Raw genomic sequence first — 7,500 nt, 5'->3', positions numbered from 1 at the left:
AAAAATGATTTGTATGAGATAAAGAGGAAGCAAAGAAGAAAAGAATTACATGCATCTGATATAGCTAAAACGTTTGAAAATACAATACCAGAAGAATATATTAAATATAATATTCCTGAAGAACCAATGTAAAAATGATATAATATATATATATATATAAACATATGTGTGCCTACTTATATATATATATATATATATATTTATTTATATATATATATTTATATATTTATTTCTTTTTAGATATCCATATATATCTGTACCTGATAATCTGTATACCAAAAAATATAATGGTAATGATAACGATAATGTGAACGATAAACAAGAGAAGGACAAAAATGTTGCCCAATTAACACATGGTCTAAAGAAAATGTCCTTCGAGGAATATAAAAAATGGAATGAAGAAAATATGAAAGAGAGCCAAGAGTTGCCTGAACCAACAATAGAGGATTATATTGAAGATGTGGAATATGAGAAATATATACATCCTGCTTTAATAAAAAATGTGGATGTAAACAATCCAAGATACTCACTTTATTTTTTAAATGATAAAATAAAAAATGATCCCGATGATTGTGCTACGTTAAATTGTTTTGATAAAAATGATTTAGAAGATGATCTTACCGAATACGATGCTGCATTTAATGGTATAGGTCCATGGCCATCTACACAAGAATTAATAGAACATGAAAATAATATAGAATATGATAAAACAGATATGGAAATGGAATATAATATAACCTATGATAAAACAGGTTATTATGAATATAAAGAAAAATTAATGAATGAAGAAATGAAAGGAATAAAGAAGAACGATATGAACATAGATGATTCAGAGACATTGCACGATAGTGCTACTACAATGCAAAAGGATCAAATGGAAGATAAAGAAGAAAGTAATAAAAATTGTATAAATAAAACGGAGATTAATAATAATAATAATAGTAATAGTAATTATAGTAGTGGTAATAATGATGTACTTACGAATAATGATTTATTTTGTCTGTTACATAATGAAAAAAAAATCACGACAAATGATGTTAGAAAATTATACTATAAGAAAGAAATAAAAAATATTAAAGAAGCAAAAGAAGAAATTATAAAATGGGATGAAAGAAAAAATGTTTCACGTTCCAAATGGACTTTAAATAAAGATGAAATAAATTTATTTCCTCCATATGTAAAAAAATTATATTATGAACATTATGAAAAATATCAAAAAGAAAAAGATGAAGAAATCAATAATATACGCAAAAATAGTGCAGGTAGTCAATTGTTTATGAATATGAGAGAGGTATATGATAATAAAGAGAATTTAACCTCATGGACAAATGATCATATAAACGACAAAATGAACAATATAAGTGATATTACAATTCCTAATGTTAAAGTTGGTCGTTTAAATGAATTAACAAAATTATATGGAAATAATCCATCATCAAATGATATTATGGATGATATAAGAAATAATATAAATCATAAACCGTTAAATAATATCATGACAGATAAAATAAATGATCACATGAATCAAAAATTTCCACAAGAATATAATAATAATAATAATAATATAGAGTCACAAAATAAATACACAAATTTTCGATTATTAGAAGATAATGTTTTATATACAAGATCTAAATCTCCAATCAATGAAATATTATATGAGTGGGATGATCCTTTAAATTGTTTATGGAGGAAAAGAACAGAAGATGTTATAAGAGATGTAATAATGTATGATTTTCCATTTAAAGAATTAAGAAGACCATCTAATTTAGATCTATATGATGTTACATGGTATGCAGGTAAAATAGATATCTTCGTTACAGTGGAAGAAGGAAGAAATTATAAAATTACACTCTTCGATTTAAAACAACTAGTAAAAAAAATTGCTGAGAGATTAAAAGAACTAGAAATTGAAGATGAAATAGTTATTTTGCCATTCTTTGAATTAGTTGTATCTTCTTTGCCAAAAAAAAATATCTTAATATGTAGAAGAGACTGGAATAATAATATAGGTAAAGAAGTTGTTGTTTTTTTTAAAGATAATATTCTTCAACCAGTCGAAGGAATATTACTAGGATCGCCAAGTGTATTTCATGTAATTATTAATGCTAATAATAAAAAAATATTAAACTTTGTAATAAATAATATTGATAAAATTGTTTTAAAAAATACACAGGATGAATTAAAAGATAATATTATTTTAAAAGCTGCAATAAGTCCAAGTGAAAGTCAAAGTGGTAGTCCAACTGAAAGTCAAAGTGATATTGATAGTGATAATAAAAACATAAATGAACAAAATCGTAAAGCTATAAATGAAAACTCCAATTTAGAAAAAGATATGAAACAAATTGATGACGAAGATATATATGATCAAGTAGATAATACATATGATAAAGAAAATATAAAAAATGAATTTAAAGATATCGAATTTGATGACTTAGACAAATTAAGAAATGTTAACAAAACATCCAAGGACAAAAATGTTAATGTAATGAAAAATATTAATAATTTGGATCAGGATCAGAATGATCTAAATAATATTATAAATGAGGAAGATGAGCAAGACGACCAGGAGGCCGAGGATAATGACGAATATGATGATGATGATATGGATAATGACATTGATAGTGACATTGATAGTGACATTGATAGTGACATTGATAGTGACATTGATAGTGACATTGATAGTGACATTGATAATGACATGGATAATGACATGGATAATGACATGGATAGTGACATAGATTCATATGACAATGATTATAATGATTATTCATGAGATGAATAAAAAATAAAATAAAGTGTAATTTTACCGCTATATTTTTGCAACATTTTAATTTATATATGTACATAAAATTACGTATGTTTTTATTCATTTATTTATTTATTTTTTTTTTTTTTTGTGAATTTAAAAAATATATTTTTTATCATAACATTTTGTATGAAAAAAAAATTATGAACAAGTCATAAAAAAAAAAAAAAAAAACTTTAAATAATTACAAAAATAAAAAATATATTTTGTTTTCCCTTTTTTTGATCATAAATATTAATATTATTCATAAAATGATTTAAATAAAATTTTTTTGGTTTTTAAAATTGGGCTTTATATATTTCATAACAGTGTCAACCTTATTAATAAATTCTTGTGCTCCTTGGGTTTGTTTAAATTTGTTTAAATTTTTATAATATTCATCATGTAATATAGAAAAATATTTGAAATTTTGATAATAATAATGAAAAAATTGTTGATAAAAAAAATGAATATGGTCTTTTGAAATATTTGTGTTGGTAAAATTGGAATATATTAATGACCTTAATAAGACAAGTAGTTGAAAAGAATTTAAATTGAATATATTGAAATTTTTATATACAATAATATAATATATATTATTATAATGCACAAAATTTTCTTCTTCCCAATGATCTATATATATATTCATTTTACCTTTATTTTCAATTAATTTAATATATTCATCTCTTTTATTAAAAATATGTTGAATATCTTTTTTGACAATATACCATATTTGATTATTCTCAATAATTTTATTATGTAAAAAAGAATTTATATCCATTTCAGGATTTATGTTATATTTATTATCTATCAGTGAAATATAATTATCACATAAAGATAATGCATAATCATTAATTCGAGTTAATTCATGTTGTGTTTTATCAATAAAACAAAATGAAGTAACACTATTTGATATATTATTTATTTGTAAATTAGAGATATTTAAATTTATGTAATCATAATATTTATAACTATCTAATGTGTATAATATATCATTTTTATCATTTATATCAATTTTATTGTTTTTATATGATGTACTATCATATATATATTTATTTTTTTTTAATTCTATTCCTGCTTCTTCTTCTTTTTCCAAATAATGTGGATACATTGCATGTGATAAATATTTTGAAATAATACTATGTGCCGACAAAGGTAAGGATGTAATAAAAAACTCATCTTTCCATATATTTTTTATTTTATTTTCTATTTCTTGCTTTTTTTTATTATTATAATAATTTTTCATAAATATATTCATATAATTTTGCAAGTCGGTAACGATTTCATTATATCTGGTTACATTATAAAATACCATTATTATATTTTTATACTTTTTTTTATATTCATTCAAATTATATGTTGTTAATATAGGGGCAAGGTAACAAGAATATTGTGTGTCATAGTGTGTTGTAGAATTTATCCACAAAATATCATTCGGTATTTTTATATCATCTTCGTAAATATAATTTTCTGAATATAATTTGTCAACAATATTGGTTTCATATATATCATTATTTTTATACATATTATTCATTTTTATATCTATATTATTTATATTGTCCATTCTTTTATTATTATTATTATTATTATTTTTACCTGACTTGTTCAACATTTGCCTGAACAATTCATGTAATTTTTGAAAAAAGAGCTTTAATTCAGATTTATGTATATTTGAGCAAATAATGAAAAGGTTTTCATTTTTACAAATTGTGTTGATTAATAGATTTTCATAAATTAAAGAAAGTAGCAAAACATTTTTTGCTGTATCTTTTTCTGTGATTACACAGATTTTTTGTCCGTATTTTATTTTATTGAAAATATCGATTAAGAAAATATTACTGTGTAGTTGTTTTTTAATTGATCTTTTATGATAAATTTCTTTGTAATTATGATGAAATATATTTAATTTATTATTATGTTTTGAGAATAGATATTTTAAATATTCATATGGAGAGTATACATTTCTTTTTTCATTTATATTAATATTAATAATATTATTGTTGTTATATTTATTTTTTATATTTTTTTGATAAATTTTACCTATGATTGTATTATTTTGATTAATTTGTAAAACTACACCAAATGTATGATCATCTATACAAATGATATCTCCAATTTTATACTTGTTGTTTATATCATCTTCTTTTATTAATATTTCTTCATAATCTGATATATTATTTCTTTTAAGAATTGGATATTCTTTAAATACTTTTGTTAGTTCTTCTTCAAATATATTATTTTTCTTTTGAGTTAAATTAATATTTGTATTATATCTTATATTATTATAATAGAACATCAAATTATAAACATTTTGATAAGCCTTATCATTTATCTTTATATTACAAAGTGCAAAAAAAGAAAAGGACATGACATTCTTTTTTTTAATATAATAAAAAGGGTACTTTTTCAATGACATCATTTTAATGGGATTCTTCTGAAATCCATAAACAAAATGGAAAACTGAAAAAAGAGGTTTATGGGTGACATATATAATATATTTTGATATAATAATCTTCCATCAAAATAAAGGAGAAAAAAAAAAAAAAAAATATATATATATATAATACATAAAATTAATATAATTTGTATATATATATATATATATATATATATATATATATATATATATATATATATTTATTTACATAATATAATATGTCAATTGTAATATTATACACACATTATATATTATAAAAAATATATTAAATTTGTTTAGTTAGATGGTCTCATGAAAATAATAAAAATTAATATGTTGGGAACAAAATAAAATATATATATATGTATATATATATATATATATATATATATTAAATATATATAGAGAGAGAGTATGATATGGACCGTGAAATAAACATTAATTATTAACATAATAATTTTTTTTAATTGACATATTATTAGTCTTGACAAGAAATATAACAATAATATAAAATAAAATAATATTTCGAGAAATTCAAATTATTATTATTTATATATTAATGCAATACGTTAAAATGAATAAAAAAAAAAAAAAAATGTAGACATTTGATTTTTTTTTTTTTTTTTCTCCATAATGATAATTTAAAATTTAGAGTACATAAAAAATAAGATAAATATATATTATACATATATATAATATTTTTTTGAATTAATAAATTATAAAATTTGAAAAATCATCCCCATTTTATAATATGCATTGAAATATAATAATATATATATATATATATATATTTATTTATTTATATTTATTTATTATTTTTTTTTTTACTTATGGAGGGTGAGATAAATAAATTAACATCTGTAGAGACTGAGTACTTAGAAAAAAGTGGGAAAAAAAGAAGACAAAAATCTATTATAGAATGTATAAATAATTATAATGAGGAAAACGTAGAAAATGTAGAAAATGATAGAATCCAAAATATTCTGGATGAAATCAATGCATCTAATGACATATCGTCAACAAATGAAGTAATGATTAATATGACGGATGCTGAAATGTCAGAAGAAGATTTAGATACATTAGAGGTTATAAGACAATTAAGTTCTATTAAAATTGATTCTGATGAAGAATCAAAGGATAAGATTGTTTATAATAAAAAAGAAAAAAAAAAAAAATTAAAAAATAAAAAAAAAAATAAAGAAAATAAAAATACATATGTATTTGATATCTCTGATATAGAGTGTGTAGAAGATGCAATAATATATGACGAATCTAGTAAAATATATATATATATGTGTGTGTATATATATTTACCATTAGATAATATTAAAATATATATTTTAAGAATATATTGAAATATTCTCATTTTTTTTTTTTTTTCTTAGAGGATACTGAATTTCCAGATTTACATGAATTATTTGCAGAATATAATGGTAAATATTTTTTTAATAAATTATCATCTGTACATGTAAACTGGAGTAATAAAATGAAATTGTGTGCAGGGATATGTATATTTAAGGTATCATTATATATATATATATATATATATATGTATGAGAATATAACTCAAAAAAGAAAGATAATACATATATATATATATATATATATTTTTTTTTTTTTTCTTTTTTCATTTTGTAGAAGTCGGGGTACTGTTGCATTCGCTTGTCGTTACCACTATTAAAGCTGAGGAAAATTAAAGAATATAGAGTAACACAATATAATCATATATTAACATATAAAATATATATATATATATATATATATATATATATACATGTATATATTTTTAATTTTGAAGGAGACCTTATTACATGAAATGATCCACGCCTTTTTATTTTTAACAAGAAGTAATACGAAGCATGATGGACATGGACCAGTAAAAAAAAAAAATAAAATAAATAATAAAATAAATAATAAAATAAATAATAAAATAAATAAATATATGCACATATATATATATATATATATATATTATTTACAATTTAAAATTAAGGAGTTTAAAAAACACATGCACAGAATAAATAGAGCTACTGGATTGCATATAACAATTTATCACAGTTTTCATAATGAAGTAAATTTTTATCGAAATCATATATGGCGCTGTACAGTTAAAATAAAAAAATATAAAAGTATGACAAATATGTAAATGTGTACATATATATATATATACATACATATATATATATATATATATATATATTGAATTTTATTTTATTATTTTTATAAAAGGGTGTGTGTAGAAAATACCCACCACATTTTGGATTTGTCAAAAGATCCATGAACAGACCTCCTGGAC

General features: G+C 20.5%; 3 protein-coding genes across 3 annotated transcripts in view; 2 read left to right on the top strand and 1 right to left on the bottom strand.

Moving 5' to 3' along the window:
- PGSY75_1338600 (hypothetical protein) overlaps nucleotides 1-2,776 on the top strand; it is a gene marked incomplete at both ends in the record, with an annotated part of 3,074 nt that extends 298 nt beyond the window's left edge. The window contains 2 exons of the mRNA XM_018787433.1: nucleotides 1-128; nucleotides 241-2,776. The exon at nucleotides 1-128 is cut by the window's left edge and continues 52 nt beyond it. Of these exons, the coding sequence (XP_018640175.1) occupies nucleotides 1-128; nucleotides 241-2,776 (2,664 nt within the window). The remainder of the gene's footprint in view (nucleotides 129-240) is intronic.
- Nucleotides 2,777-3,065: 289 nt separating this feature from the next.
- PGSY75_1338500 (hypothetical protein) lies at nucleotides 3,066-5,204 on the bottom strand (the record flags this gene model as incomplete). The annotated part of the gene is made up of 1 exon (XM_018787432.1): nucleotides 3,066-5,204. One exon carries the CDS (start codon nucleotides 5,202-5,204, stop codon nucleotides 3,066-3,068), a length of 2,139 nt encoding a protein of 712 aa, XP_018640174.1.
- Nucleotides 5,205-6,034: 830 nt separating this feature from the next.
- The window catches only part of PGSY75_1338400 (hypothetical protein), a gene marked incomplete at both ends in the record, with an annotated part of 2,098 nt that continues 632 nt past the window's right edge, over nucleotides 6,035-7,500 (top strand). The window contains 6 exons of the mRNA XM_018787430.1: nucleotides 6,035-6,479; nucleotides 6,590-6,723; nucleotides 6,843-6,911; nucleotides 7,003-7,080; nucleotides 7,198-7,311; nucleotides 7,434-7,500. Coding sequence (XP_018640173.1) covers nucleotides 6,035-6,479; nucleotides 6,590-6,723; nucleotides 6,843-6,911; nucleotides 7,003-7,080; nucleotides 7,198-7,311; nucleotides 7,434-7,500 — 907 coding nt within the window. The remainder of the gene's footprint in view (nucleotides 6,480-6,589; nucleotides 6,724-6,842; nucleotides 6,912-7,002; nucleotides 7,081-7,197; nucleotides 7,312-7,433) is intronic.

This window comes from Plasmodium gaboni, chromosome 13 (genome assembly GCF_001602025.1).
Source record: "Plasmodium gaboni strain SY75 chromosome 13, whole genome shotgun sequence".
Classification (NCBI taxonomy): Eukaryota; Apicomplexa; class Aconoidasida; order Haemosporida; family Plasmodiidae; genus Plasmodium; species Plasmodium gaboni.
Note: the sequence above shows the minus strand (reverse complement) of the source record. Positions and strands in the feature narration are given on the sequence as shown.